The sequence below is a fragment of the Pezoporus flaviventris genome, unplaced genomic scaffold, assembly GCF_033815535.1.
Source record: "Pezoporus flaviventris isolate CSIRO_AGI_PZ_B2104156 unplaced genomic scaffold, CSIRO_AGI_Pfla_v1 ptg000031l, whole genome shotgun sequence".
Classification (NCBI taxonomy): domain Eukaryota; kingdom Metazoa; phylum Chordata; class Aves; order Psittaciformes; family Psittacidae; genus Pezoporus; species Pezoporus flaviventris.
Genome location: NW_026892579.1, coordinates 44,273,880 through 44,288,500, shown reverse-complemented (window position 1 = coordinate 44,288,500; position 14,621 = coordinate 44,273,880). Strand labels below are relative to the sequence as shown.

General features: G+C 37.4%; 1 protein-coding gene across 1 annotated transcript; it reads left to right on the top strand.

The window, feature by feature from the left end:
* The first annotated feature begins 5,067 nt into the window (after positions 1-5,067).
* Positions 5,068-13,788, top strand: RAD51AP2 (RAD51 associated protein 2). The gene is made up of 3 exons (XM_061460862.1): positions 5,068-8,865; positions 10,272-10,373; positions 13,376-13,788. Exons 1-3 carry the CDS (start codon positions 5,142-5,144, stop codon positions 13,495-13,497), a joined length of 3,948 nt encoding a protein of 1,315 aa, XP_061316846.1. The 5' UTR covers positions 5,068-5,141; the 3' UTR covers positions 13,498-13,788.
* The last annotated feature ends 833 nt before the right edge of the window (positions 13,789-14,621 follow it).

Sequence of the window (14,621 nt, the reverse complement as noted above, 5' to 3'; positions counted from 1 at the left end):
CTAAAAAGAGGCTTTGTCTTGCACTTCTCTATTACTCTTAAATAAAATGCTTTCTGAATGTCTCACAGTGGATCTTCACACACTTTGTTCCCCTTGTTTTACAGCAGTATTTTCCTTTCAATTTAGCTCTTTATAAGGCTTCAAGAGGAAAAAAAAAATATGTTTTTTTGGAACAGCTTTCTTCTTTTCTGAGGACTTTGTGTTTGTCATGAAAGAGCTGTCACCATTTATGATGGCAGAAACAAAAAGGAAGATAAAATGTGGGAGGAAATCTAAAAATACTGGCATCTCAAGAAATGCCACTGAGCAGTTAGTAAACTTTTACTCAATAACTTTTCAAGAAGTCTGTGATTTTCAGGACAGTTTTATTCCGGGTTCAGGTTTGGAGGACCAACACATCACTAAATCGCACTAGGACTGCTGCTTGCACACACATGGAAGCTGACAGCAACATAGCGTACCTCCTACGTGATGCTCTTTCTTTGTCAGTATGGACATGCTATTGAGAATATGGAATTAATGTATGAGTGCATATAGAGAGACATTAGTTTCCTTGTGATTTTAAATACATCGGGTAAAGTTGAAGTTCTATTTTAATGATATAAGAACATTTAGCTGGCTTAAAAGTTAGAGTAGAAAATATGGATTGCTCTAGAAGTTTTCCTTTAAGCTATTTCAAAGCATAGATGGATAGGAAGAATGTGAGTTAAGGCTGCAGATACAGCAGCTGTGATCAAAAGTATAGGAAGTGTTTTCACACACCAACTTTTTAAAGAATACTTTTAATGATGAAGTGGTTGCATGACATGTGACAGTAAGATGACAAGAAAAAGATAATTGATAAAATACAGTCTTAAGAACATTAAGGACCAATATCCTGCTCATAAAATAGGTAATCTTTTCCTGGTAAATCAGTTAATTCCCTTTGGAATCTTAGTTCCAACCTTTGAAGAATTAGTGTTATAAGGTGAGCTGCTTTGACAGTGGAAACTTTTTAGCATTACAGTTCATGATAGAAACATGATGGATTACAACAGACTTTCAGTCTTGAAATTTCATGTTCTAAAAAGGCAGTTTACTTACAATGAATTGTAAGGACAAAGCTAAATTGAGATAAAGGACTTAAGCCAAATTGCACTGTTTCATTTGACCAATCAAGATTGTAATATTTTAGCATAATTATTTTTGGTGCTGTTTTTGTTGATTTTTAACTTAATTTCTTAATATTTATTCCTGACCTTTCTTTTTTAATATTTTTCAATATTTTTCTTTTTGAGTTAAAAAAAAAAAAAAGAACGAGAGCTACAGAACTTTTTGTGAGAGACTTAAATAAGTGAAGGAGTATTTCTGAGAACTGCTTACTCAATTAGAACCCAAAACTTTGCTGACTTTGTCAAAAAGCTGCTCTACAACCCACTTGGTCAACATGCAATGTAAGACAATAGTTACATACCTGATAACTGTGGTGGTGATGTAATCAATTGAAAGAAAGTGAAAGATTGAAATTATAAAAATTCTACAACCAAAATGTGATGTTTGCATCCTGTTAAAATGTTATTGAACTGAGTAGCAAGAAAGCAATTACGTCTTTTTTCCACTCCATTAGTAGAAATATGCTATATTCATTTTGTATTATCAGTAAACAAGTAGTATATTTTTTTTGTGAGCTGCAAATTGAAAAGTGCAGAGCATACAGGATATGCTTCAGTGGAAGTCTGTCAGCTTATGCTAGGTATGTAAGTTATAAACAACAAACTAAACCATAGATTTGAAACAACTGGATACGGCTTAATAAACAATCTTGATCTATAGCTGTGTAGATGCAAGAAAAAGGCAGTTTTCTTTATTTTTCATTTAATTCTGGTTGTTTTCACTGTTCAAAGGCATGAGTAATTTTAAACTGACTCCTTTTTACTTGCAACCTACCATGCATACTAAGGGACTTCCCACGGACAGGCAAATGGGGGAATATTCTATTCAGAAGACATTAGAAACAGTTGTGAACACTGTGGCATTTTCCCTTCAGAAAAAAATACAGTAATTTGTCTTCCAGGAATGTTTCCTAGATGCTATTCCAATGCAGAGGAGTATCAAACATAAGTGTCATGGTGCATCTCTCTTACATGCATAAAACTCCTATTTCTTGTTTATATCTTGTTTATACTGTCATTCCATTCCATTTTCAGTATTTTAAAATGTGAGTGCAATCTAACTGATTTCAGTCAGATTGTTTGTTTAAAAATAGACAGGAACTGTACCTTGTTAAATAAAGATTAATTCAATTAATAACATTTCTTAAGTTTTAGAAGGTAGTTATTAGCCAGATTTACTTAACAAAAGCAGAAATATTGAAGAGAAAGGTATTTTAAGGCTTAGTTCTATATGGTTTTCCTGCATGTAACGTTTACTACAAGGAACAATGGATCTGTTGGGCTTCAGTGGATTTGTTCACAGTAGTATGGATGATAAACCTTTAAAAAAATATATTTGCAGCCACAGGCCTTAAGGATGTTTCTCTTTTGATAGCCAGTCCTTACCAGTACTAAAGCAACCTGCTGGTTTAGTGCAGACTTCAAAAAAGGAATCTTTTGGACATGAAATTTCAGTGGTCAAAAAGGAAACACCTATTTCAAAAGCGCGAAGCTGCATGAATACTTGTTATTTTTGGAATAAAGGCCTTGGCTGAATCAATGTATGCTACTGTAAAGGAAAAATAAAATAAATAAATAATGGAATCATAGGATCATTTGGCTGGAAGCGACCCTAAAGATCACCCAGTTCCAACCCCCCAGACATGGGCAGGGGCAAGTTCCACTAGACCAGGTTGCTTCAAGCCAAGTCCAGCCTGGCCTTGAACACTGCCAGCGATGGGGCAGCCACAGCTTCTCTGGGGAGCCTGTGCCAGTGCCTCACGACCCTCACAGGGAAGAATTTCTGCCTTATAGCTAACCTAAATCTATCCTCTTTCAGTTTGACGCCATTTCCCTGTGTCCTACTCCTTGTTCCATCACTACAGGAATACTTACTTGTAGGGCCCCTTAGATATTGGAATGAAGGAAGCAGTGTCTTTTCTGGTAGGATGGCAGAGAAGGGCTGTAGACAAGAGTGTTTGCACATGCAGGATCTCATGCTTCTGGAGTTACGCAATTTGGAAAATTATAACTGTAGAAATAATTGATGGCATGTTGCTTGGCTCTAGTCGGTGACTCTCACTCCTCAGGCACCAAAGAAAGGATTTTCCAACCAAAGTGCAGTTTCTACAGCCTCTTAGCAGCCATGCGCCTCAGCCTGCAGCTTTCGGCACAAAAATCACAGCAGCGGCGAGGAGAAACTACCGGCCTCTTTCCTTTCTGGCGGAGGGACACATCGCTTTAGAGACGACACAAAGATGTGCAAAGTGCGTGCGAAGTGTGGAGGCCTGGAGGGGCGGAGCGGAGGGATCCTCCCGCCACCGCGGGGCTCTTCCCGCCGTGGGGCAGTCGGCGGGGTGGGTTGGGTGGTCGTTCTCCGGAGCGGTGGGAGGTACGAGCCCTGCTTCTTAGGGTTCCCAAACGAGAGGGCCCTGCTCGGAGGCAGCGGGGTGCCTGGCAGGCAGAGCCCAGGGAGGAGGCAGCCTCCGGAGAGGGCGGGCAGCCGGGCTGAGGGAGACCTCCGCGCTCCTGGGGAATGCAGCTAGGGGAGGTACCTCAGGGCGGGTCGGGGCGCTGAGAGAGAAGCCACCCCGCTGCAGGGAGGGAATTAAAAGTCCTTTAAAAGAAAAGCTTACAAGAGGTTGTACAAAGCAGGAGGGAGAGACGGCTTTCCTGCCTGTAAAACTTAATTCAGAGAGGAGAGAGCAGAGTTGCTGTCTGCCGGACAGGTGAATCACCTCAGGGGCAGGACAGAGGGGTCCTGTCACCTGCAGCAAGGGGGAGGGAGGCGAAAACACCACAAGCCTGAGGATTCATTTGCTCTCAGCACTTCACAGGTATATCCCGCGGTCGCAGGAGTGTTTCTTGCCAAAATGGGTTTTCCTGTGCACTTAACAGAAGTAAACCTGTCAAATCAGGAATGCCACTTGATTCTTTAATCATGCAGCCCTGGTTAACAAATTAATTCTGTCAATTACATATTTCATGAAACGTTTCGAGAGCCTTCCTGTTGGCTGGATGAGGTCAGCACTGCACGGTGACTGGGTTGTGCAGACATAGTGGTGAACCAGTCTGCTGCAAGTATAATAAATTCCCTCAATTTATGAAATCTCATTTTGCGCAAATTATGTTCTACACACTGGGTAGATCAATTTTTAAATGGAATTGCTGAGTGCAGTTGACTTGAAGAGACATGCGCTTCAGCATCAGTACATTTAACAATCTAGATCTGTGCCTGAGACACCGCTGTTTCTTTGTGTATGGGGATACAATCTGATACAGTGTTTTGTCATACCAGGGGACTTCTGATAGACTTGCCTTCACTTCCACATTACAAATTATCACACAGTGAAGACAAGATAGTCAATTTCTTTCAGCTTTTAGCAAGAGTCCCCTCCCCAGATCCTGAAGAGTTCATCAGTGGGCTTTATTTTTTTGGTATTTGTTCACAGTGTTTTGGCAAAAATACTGTGTGACAAGTGCATGAGAAATGCACTTAATCTCTTTAACTTGGCGACACAGTGAAATTATCACCCATTTTAATTTTGCATACTTTAGTAAATTACTTCTTTCTTAAATTCTAGAGCTTGGTTTTAAATGTTGTTCTGTGATCCTCTCTTTTCTCAGGCCTGGAATGTATGCGGAACAAATACCAGTGTAATAACGGGTAGATGATGGAATTACTGACTTTGTGTCCTGTACATTCATTACAAGATCATTTATGCCTAATACTTTAATATTTCTTTAATTTTCAGGACAGCCTCAGCAAGTATGGAACTTACATTGGTGAGCATGGAAAGTACATGTTCTGAAAGATTTTTTTCTTCAACGTCAGATGAAACCGAATGTTACCTATACCCAAAGAGAATTAAAATAGAAAGTAATCAAAAAAGCGTAGACAAACAGGAGCAGCAAAAGCTAGTGCAAAGCACACATGAACCTGTATATTTACCAGAAAGGCAGAACAACTGGGCATTACAAAACCAAAGTTGTGACACAAGAAAAACTTGTATGAGAAATTTTGTTCATTTTCAAACTTGTAATAATGAAGTACTGCCATGTAGTGTGTCAGAAAATAAGCTATCCAGCAAAAAATGCAGTTCTGAAAATGAAAACCAGAGTACTACAGAAGATGGCATTTCATCGAATGTGCGTGGACAGCCTCTCAAAATAGAGTCACTCAGTGTGTGGAGTGATGCCAACACTTGTAAAAGTCTGCAGGTACTAAATCCACCCCAAGTGCAGCAGAACAGCAATATAGGACAAAACAATAAAAGAAATAGTGAAAATGAAATCAAACAAAATTCTTCAGTTACACCCTTAAACAGAGACTCGTTTCAGATGGAATTGTTAAATCATAAGTCTGTCTCTGATAAAAAGTGGAAACAATACCAGCTTCTGCAAGTTCCATTTTTATATGGTACCAGTTCTGTGTTTTCACACGTAGACCATGAGAAAAATCATTTTCTGGAAAAAGTGTGTTCTATAGAAGATAAATATTTCTCCAGTAGTGAGAATGAAACCACTGCAGAAAGTAAAGAAACAAATCTTTTGTCATACACCATTCCAACATTAAAAAAAACCTTTAAAAGTATACAGCCACTGGAAATCCCCAATTTTCAACTTCCTTGCATTTCAAGTAAAACAAATGGTGAAATGACATCAACTCCCTTAAAGGAGACAGACTGGAAGAATTTGCAAGCCCAGCCATCTTTGGTACAGTCTAAACGGATACACAGTGTACAAAAAATATCTGAGATAGAGAAACAAGAACTGAAAAATGATAAAAGTACTGTAAAAGCTTCGACTGTTGGTTCTGAACTTGGAGAAAATAATTGCCCACCAATTAGCAAACAAGAGCACAGTGCTTTGGCAGAAGGAGGAAGCGTCTCTGTAACTTACTTCAGAGGCAATGGCACTAATATTGAATTTAATCAGACATTTGCAGAAAATGAATTCAAAGATCAGCTGCTGGAGAATTCGGAAGGTGATGATGACCAGAAGTCAAAGATTCACATTTACATTAGTGCTAGAAATGTTCAGAATAAGAAATGTGTTAGCAGTAATGATCTTTTGAAAAGAACAGGGAGGAAGAGCAGTAATGAGAATGCGGGAACATTTCATCATATACAGACAAGTATTCCAGTAGTAACAGAAGTGCTAGAGAAAAGTAAGTTGGATATAGACTGTGGTGGGCATAAGTCCAACACTGATGTTAGTTTGTATGAAGCAAAATCACAACTCTCTACAAAAGACATACTTCATTTCAAAAGATACTTAACTAAAACTATGATATTTGAAAGGAATTGTCGTCGCACTATCACACAGAATTTTACAGTTATGAAAGTGAGTTGCAATATATTTAGGGGAAAGGAAATGTTAAAATTGAAGCTTTCATTTCAAAACATGTTGTTTGGATGGGTCAGGACATGGCCTGAATTTCCATACAAAGATATGCCCATGTGTCAGGATTACAGTGTTACACATGGGTTTCATTTTCGTGACATTTTAAACGAGCACTGTGATGCTCAAAAGTTAGTAAAGAGCAATATAAATAGGAACCTCAACAATAAAATACTCATTTGTTTGCTGGCTATTATTTCAAAGCATTTGAAGATTGAACCACTAAAGGCAATTCTTGCTTCCTTTCTCAGTAGCAGAAATACATTAGAAGAAAAGTCCGTGCAAGTGGAGAAACAGCCTTTATGTGAGAGAAAACAAAGTCAGTTAAACTCATGCACAGATAAGGCTTTGAGGCAAAACACAGAATTTTATAAAAAAAATGAAACTTATCCAAGCTTTTTAAATTCCAAATCCATGAAAAGCATTGGTTTTGCCTTTCATAATGAATGCCAGAGAAGACATTTTTCTGCATCTTTAGGTGAACAAGAGTCCACTGTCCTAAAACAAGGAACCCTCTTTCATGACCAAAAAAGTGGATTATATAAGAGAAGACATGTCAGAAAGCACCACCTCTTGCCCAGGGAGAGTGAAGGGTTTAGTACCTGTTTGAGGTCAGTCAGTCACAAAAATGTTATGAAAAAGCAAATTTTAGTTGCTAAATGCGTAATCTTGTTGCAGGGTGCTTTTGATTGTTCTTCACTGGACAAGATGTATTGCTGCAATATCGCAAAAGTACAGCATCTGATAGGAGCAAATCTTGGATTTTGGAGCCACTTTCCTGCCCGTTCAGAACTGAAATTTGCAAAGGTAAATTGTAGATTTGCAAATTGGGAAATATCAGCAAAGCAGGAGAAGAAACCAAGTGAAGTGTTTAATAGTTTTTTTCATGGGAAAGTATTTAAACCTTTCCCTTTTGCTCTCTGTGAAACTAAGAAACATGAAACAATTGGATATAGAACTGTCATGACATCTACAAATGAGGTCACAGATGAAGTCATGTATACTATGAAAAAATACTTGGGTACTTCTGGTTGTATAAATACTGATAGAAAAGAATATGTTAAGTCAGAAGAGTTGCAAATAAATTCTCATAATTTTCTTTCAAAAAAATTTTTCTCTGTTTTTGACACATATGAAAAAATTCCCCTTACCACTGATTCTGAAGAGTTTGACCAGTTACTAGTTGTAAACCATGACAATTCTGCCAAAAAAGGGTTATTTGAAGAAAATGCAGTCACCAGTTCAGAAAAGGTTCATAATTTGCCTGCTAAATCAAATGATGTTTTAATTCTACCTGAACAGTCAAAACCAGCTATGGAAAAACGTCATTCTTTCACGTTACAAGATAACCAACCTGAATATTTCAAGCAAACAGATACATATAGTCCACATTTAACAAACGAAGAAAAATTAGAAAACCAAAATGCTTACTTAAATTTTGAAAATGTATTTCCTAGTTCCTTAAATGTTTATCTGTCTGGCACTTTGCCATTAGACAGCAGCTGTTTTGTCAATAATGACAGAGAAGTAAGTGAAGATGGACATTGCAGGAATTCCTCAAGTGCAGACAAACAAAAACAAAGTGAAAAAAATCCTGCTGCTACCCAGTATCCAACCACAGAAAGTCCTGCCATGGCAGATACACACTTGCCATTACAGGCTAAAGAAACGGTGCAGTTTTCCTTGCAAGGGCATATACAGACAAAGAAAACAGCCAGTTCAGAGCCAGCAGCTTTGGAACAACATCCTGAATATGTACAAGAACAGGAAAAGATAAACGATGAACAAATGCGTGTAACTAATGAAAGTCAATGTGAGACTGTAATGAATGACTTGATTATTTCATATTCAGAAGATGAAGCTAAAACATTAATTGCTGCAGAAGAGAAATTAGAAATGCATTTATCCGTAATAAACAATGGATGTCTTGAAGATGTAAAAGATCAGTATTTACCTTTAGAAAATAAAATAACATGTGAATTTGAACTGAAGAGAAAATTTAATTTAGTGCTAGAAGAGCTACATATGTTTCATGAAATTAGCAAGGGAAATGAAAACAATTTATCTAGTTTGGAAACAAACTCACACAACAATTATTGTGAGTTAAATAATTCTGAGGGGATAGATAAAAAAGTGACAAGTGTTTCTCAAAAGAAAAGATGTATTTCTCCTACAATCTGTGGTGCTATAGAAGGGCAAGATATAACTGACAGTAATGAAAGCTCATTAAATGAAAAGATGTCAAATGAAAATGAAGACCAGAAAGTATCTGAGGAATGTTGTATTTCAACAGTGTCAGCTGAAGAATTGCTACATTCACCTGTTGCAGAAGGTAAGCACAAAGAACTATTGGTTACTATGCTAATAAGAAAATTTAAATTTTATGCAGTATTTGATTTTCTGTAAAGGTGTGTTCCTCAAATAATTCCATGACAATAACAGAGTTTTCATTGGTTTGTTGAACAAAAGGTACTTGCTTGTGAATAGCCAAATGCGAAAAGCCTACACTACTACTGCATGTCTGCACACTGTGCCATAGCAGTTGTAGCTCAGGATTCAGTCAGCCAGGCTTGCTCAAACCTGTCTTAATAAAAATGCCATTACAGATTATTTCTTTTGTCTTTGATTTCATCCTGATAAGCCCTAAAATCCCTAAAAGAGTCGAAACACTCAGTAAGGTCATTGACTCATAGAATACTTAGGGTTGGAAAGGACCTGAAGATCATCTAGTTCAAATCCCCCTGCCATGGGCGGGGATGCCTCACACTAAACCGTATCACTCAAGGCTCTGTCCAACCTGTCCTTGAACACCTCCAGGGGTGCACGTTCACAGAGAGAAAATACTCCATTAAAACCTGATATAATATTCACAAAGGAGACAACTGTTTCCTTACAACTGGTGTAATAAAATCATAGAATCATAGAATAGTTTGAGCTGGAAGGGACTTTTGAAGTTCACCTTGTCCAACCCCCCGCTGCAGTGAGCAGAGACAGGCTCAAAGCCTTGTCCAACCTAACCTTGAACACTTCCAAGAACCAGTTGAATGCCGTACCTTCTTTTACAAATGGCTCCTGTATGATAATTATTCAAGCACTTTTCCAACAGTGCGCGTATTAGATTTTGTACATGAAATTCAGTTTGCAGAAGTGATGGGTTCTCACAGCTGCAGATAAAATCAGTAAGAGATATGCTTTGGTCATATTTGGTGAAATACCTGATTAAAATACAGCCATCTCCGATTTGGCATCTGAAATAAATTTCTCAGGGAGTTGACTCTAAATTTATTAGGTGAAGATTGCAGGGAGTTTATGAAGGTAATTAGTGTTTGTGAAACAATTGGAAAAGTGTCACAGAAAAGGCCTGGAGGGAGTTCTCTTCAGTGGAGTTTTCACAGTAGAATGTGCTGCGAGTTACACCTGAGTGCCTTGTCCCAGAGAATGAAAACCTAACAGATACTGGGTAAGTTGCTCTCTAAGTGATCGCTTTACTGCTGAAGCGTGGAGTAAAGATCCAAGTGGAGGAAATTACATGTCATCAGAGGATTAAAAACTGCATCATTTCATCTATGCAGAGATCTTCCTGAGATAGCTTTTGACAAGCACCTCAGAGTGCACCTCAGATGCACATACACCTTTTATATCAACAAGAAACACAAATTGCTAACTAAATGAAACAAACAATTACTTGTTTATGGAAAATAGTTACAATCTTAAATGTATTTCTGCTTCTGTTTTAAGGCTATTTTGATACAGCTTATAGAAAGCCATACACATGGGACCCTGCTTTTTTATCCTCCATGCTTCTTAAGGAGCAAACCTGTAATTTACAGAAAGAGGGAGGTAAGAGTAATATTACACTGCTCTTTATACCACAAATACCAGTGCTAATAAACTTGTTTCTCAAACATTTGTATTTGTGACTCCTCTTTATATCTTTCTCTTTATAGCAATCACATTTTGTCTAATTGTAGGTTACTAGGAAGTTGTCCTATCTTTGGCTTGGGTCACAGAGCAAGTCATGCAGATGCGAGGTTTTGTCCTTTGGACAGAAGAAAAGAACTCTTAACAATGTGGTGGTCCTTGTTTCGTTTTTTTTTTTTTTTTTTAGCCATTTTGGACAAACCTCTTTGGGCCTCCAGTCATTGTGATACAGTGAAGATACACTACCAGGAGAATGTGATTTGATATACCTTTCTTGGAAGATTTGCACTTTTGGATATGCCATAGAAAGAAATCCAGAAGGGTATTACCAATCAATTTATTAGCACTTCAGAAAGCATGATTTTCTTTTTTTTTCCCCTAACACTTGAAAACGTTTAGTAAAACAAGGCTATTGGTTTATTTTGCAATGAAATACAAAAACATTGTAAGGAAAAGGCTATAAATAATTTCTGATTCACTAAGCCAAATCCTGATTTGCACCTCTTGCACCTCTTAAGACTGATGCATGCTTTACTGTTCTCAGAATTCAGAAAGTTGTTTCCTTCATTCAGGCCAGTCTGTGAAATGAGACTGAAAATCCTGAACATTTACAGATGACTTCTGGTGTTCTTCTTATCTATTTTATATTGAAGATATGTCATCTTTTGATAATATCTCATATACCAAATGCAGAGTGCTGCAGAGAATTGTGCTCTATGTTTTTCACTGTTTATCACTATTAGTCACAGTTTATCATGGCTCTATAATGTGTTCGGGTTTTGTTGGTGTTATTTGTGTTTTGTTTGGTTTTGTTTGTTTATTTGTTTATTGGGTTTTTTTTTGGAGCAAGTGGATTCTACTTTCTGACTTTTGTAGTAGGTGCTGATATTGCTTAGAGAAAATTCAAATTCCAGAATGCTGTGTTGTGCATAACAGCACAACGTAATTGATAGTAACATCTTGTTCTTGGAAGTTTTGTTCAGATGGCATTGAAGCTTGCTAGATGGAAAGTTGTAGCTCCTGCAGAAGATCAGAAGATGACTGAATCTGGATTATCGTTCCTTTCTTCTTTTCCTGTTTTCATCCATAGCACCAAGGGCAAAGAAAACCAGACATTTTCTCCATAGCAGTAACTATTCCCTTCACACTGCTTCCTAATATTTTTTAAATTCCCATCTGAGTTTCTCCAGAAACCTTTGGAAGGCAGCCTTAGGAATGACTGACTTCTTTTTATCCCATGATTGCTGAGAAATCTTGCAGGTTTCTTGCTTATTTCTAAGGCATTCTATGCCTTATTTCAAGAGCTTTATCAGAAGCAACAGGTATCTAATATACTTACAGTAGAAGAAGGTGAAAAAATGCAACATTCCTCTCATCGTCATTCTCATCTGATAGGAAATAGGGAACTGCTGAGCATCTTCTTTTCTAGAAGGAGGTACATTGCTTCTTTGCTGTAATCTGTGGTTGGCAGAGACAGTTGTCACTGAACATTGTCTTAGAGATTATTCTGAATCAAGGACTATAGCTGGGTTTGTCACAGGGAGTATTATATTTACTGATAGGAGTTAATGTCAGAGGTTTTGCTGATGTGTGGCTGTCTCCCTCTATTTTTCAGTAGGATTCTAAGCCATCACATGTGCTCTTGTATGATTAGGGTTGGTTATTTGCCTTGGATATGAACACTATTTCTGCTATGGAAACCAAGCCTATTAATTTTACCAGTTTACTTGTCAAAACTCCATGGCTTAATCTAGCATATTACTCCCATAATTAGAAGATTAGGAGGTAGTGATTTTCTGCTTAATGGTACCAATGAGTTCTTTGCTTTACATCCCAGGATTTGGTCACATGAAATGACTGTTGCCTTAGAAACTGACTGTTTTGGAAAGGAGGAGATACCTAGGTGGGACAAGAGGGTTTATACTTCAGCAGTTTTACAATTAAGCATGACTGACGACTGTGCTTTACTGGCTACATATAAACCCATAACACTTGACTGACTTTTAGTGCATGCAGTTCCTCTTCCAACTGACTCTGCCGAGTCTTACAAAAGGCATCTCAGCACTACTATCTCATCATTGGCTTAAGAGTTTTGGGATTGTTTTTTATCCCATAATTTAAAATTCTTGTGAAAGGCTTAGATATTTTTTTTTTTTCTCCCTTTAGTAGGATTCCAACTGAATGCTTAAGGTTCTAATGGGCTCACTATTTGATAACTTAGCTAATTGCTCAATGCTTCATCATTTCATAGAATAATGGAAAATTGAACTGGAAAAGATCTTGAAGAATTTGACACCTTCTTTTGTGATTGATTATTGCTTCTTCTGGATGATTTATTATCCTAATCTCTAGTTTACAAGGTCATGGTCTTCAGTTCTTCCCCGCTGATTATATTATTTTATGCAAAACAGAACAGCTTCTAACGGGTGCTGAATCATACTCCAGATTACCAGGTGGTACATACCTTACCCAATAGGCTGGAACTGATAATCCACATCCTCCTGTCCCACTTTCTGTAAAATGAGTGGCACAGGACAAGGCATCATGATTATTATCACCAGTAGAGTGGTTCCTGGCTCTGTAATTTGGATTTGTACATCTAAATCCCTCAGACTAGTGGTAAGTATTAAAGCATATTCCTCTCAGTAGGAGGTAATGTGCAGCATACTGTATGATTTTGTCAGTCTGTTAGGAAAGTTAGGTAATGTTAGGTCAGGGATCCTTCTGATCAGAAGGAATCTAATGTTAGCATTTCAGTTTCAACCCTAAAGAAAGTCAGATGCTCTACAGCTGAACAAAATGGAAAGGAAATAGAATGCAAAGACTGAGAAGCTGCAGTTAATGTTATTTATGTAATTTTGTTGTATTTCGTATGGAATTCTGGGTTTACCTTCACTTTTTATTTCTCTTTTTTAATATAGGTTACTTTCTGTCACATGAAGTTATAAGAGTACAGCCTCTTAAAACACGCAAGGGCCCCATCAGGATTGGGCTGTCAAGAAAAGCTAGGCCCAAACAACAGCTTCATCCTTATCTGAAATGATACCGGATTCTTTTACCAGCCTTCAGATAGAACCACTCTGCTTGAAAACATCTGAAATGTTTTTATGTTCAGTGTTTTGGTTGATAGTTTGATCTTTGTGGTTTATGGTATTTTTAGACATTAATATTGCAGTGTTTGCTAGTGATTTATTTAAGAATACTCCTGTGAATACTTGATAGCAAAGGGATTTATAGTGAATGTTTACTAGTAGAAGTTTTAATGGAAATATGAAGCCCTTTTAAAGTTTATTTATTATTAATAAAATCTGACATGTATTTTTCATCTATTAAATACACAGTTGAAATTTTCTGTTGTACTCAGATGTTCTTGGAATCCTCCATGAGTTTATATGGTTTTAAAAACTTCATTAGTATTTTTAAAGCGATTTGTTACTAATGTTTTGAGAGGTGTAGGAGAGAATTTCAGGAAGCTAGGTTCAGATTACTAAATAGGACGAATACATTGGAGGTCGTTTCTTCTGAGGAACTTTTAGTTCCATACACTCGTCTCATTAGACAAAGAAATCTCTTGAATTTCAGGGTAGAGTTGGAAAGGAGGAAACATAAATGCTTCAGACAGAATGTCTTATTCTGAGGGCACTGATTCTGCTGCACACAACATGACAGCAAAAGACCAGCACATAAATTCTGGGGCTATATATCTCAAAAAAGTGGGGAAACTTGGGCTAATCTGAAGCATACAGCTATTGGTTAGGGACATCTGCTAATGATAGTTAATATACTGATATTTGCGTTATCTGATAAATCTATTTTTAACCGAACAAGAGCACACCAAGAAATAAACATCGGTCAAGTCTGGAAAAAAAAAAAATCATTGAGTGTCAGAGCAAGAGTAATCCAATAACAGCTATCCTGACGAAAACTTTAAATCCTCTATGCGATTGCTCAAATGTTTTTAGAAAGTATTTTACATTGCAGTGGATGAGAATTTCCATATAGCGAGCATTACAGAATACTGACAGAGTAATGATAAGCTTCAGTACAAATAATAACACTTGGTTTCACCTGACCCCAGGAAAGCTGAGCAAGCTGAATTGATAGGGATATATGCCTATAGATAAATTATTCTTTAGAATCCATGGCAACAGTGCAAAGATTTAGCAG